Source organism: Papilio polytes, unplaced genomic scaffold (assembly GCF_000836215.1).
Source record: "Papilio polytes unplaced genomic scaffold, Ppol_1.0 DF820694.1, whole genome shotgun sequence".
In the NCBI taxonomy this organism is placed as follows: Eukaryota; Metazoa; Arthropoda; class Insecta; order Lepidoptera; family Papilionidae; genus Papilio; species Papilio polytes.
The window spans coordinates 1-586 of record NW_013528510.1 but is presented as its reverse complement, the minus strand read 5'-3'; the positions used below and the strand labels follow the sequence as shown (position 1 = coordinate 586).

The window sequence follows — 586 nt, the reverse complement described above, 5'->3', positions numbered from 1 at the left end:
GTTTCTCATTGTTGTGAATTAGTGACACGAACATATCGTAGAATGTCTGCCACTCCTCATAATTACCACTGAACGTTGGTAATTGTATTCTTGGAAGTTTAACTTCATTGCACGGCATAGTATTCGATTCATATTTATGTTTTTCAGTGAACTTATCCTGTAATTCCTTGAGATCCGACATATATGCGATGTACATTTCTTCAAACTCATCATGTGCATCTTTAGTAAAGTACGGTAGGACTTCCGCTTGTTCCGGTTTGATTATCTGAATAAGTTCCTTATGATTACTGTTGAATTCTGTATGTAACTTTTCTAAAATGTTAATTCTTGTCTCCACATAACCTTTAGTTATTCTACTTTTCGGACTCTTCTTGTAGTTACTTTGAGCTTTCTCCAACCTTTCGAATAAATCAATTTGATTCTTAAGTAATTTCTCAGCCATCTTTCAATTAATAACAGTTCACATAAATTATTAAAACTCACTAAGGTACTTGTAAAATAACATATAATGTTCTCACAAAACAATATAACTAGTTAAGATTCAAAATAGTTGTAATTTTTATAAGTTGAAAACTGCTTGAAAATA

At 31.1% G+C, this 586-nt stretch overlaps 1 protein-coding gene across 1 annotated transcript; it reads right to left on the bottom strand.

Annotated features, from left to right (window-relative positions):
• Window positions 1-4: 4 nt before the first annotated feature.
• On the bottom strand, window positions 5-533 carry LOC106110289 (the record flags this gene model as incomplete). The annotated part of the gene is made up of 1 exon (XM_013292053.1): window positions 5-533. A coding segment is annotated over exon 1 (438 nt), but the record flags the coding sequence as incomplete, so codon positions are not given.
• Between the last annotated feature and the right edge of the window lie 53 nt (window positions 534-586).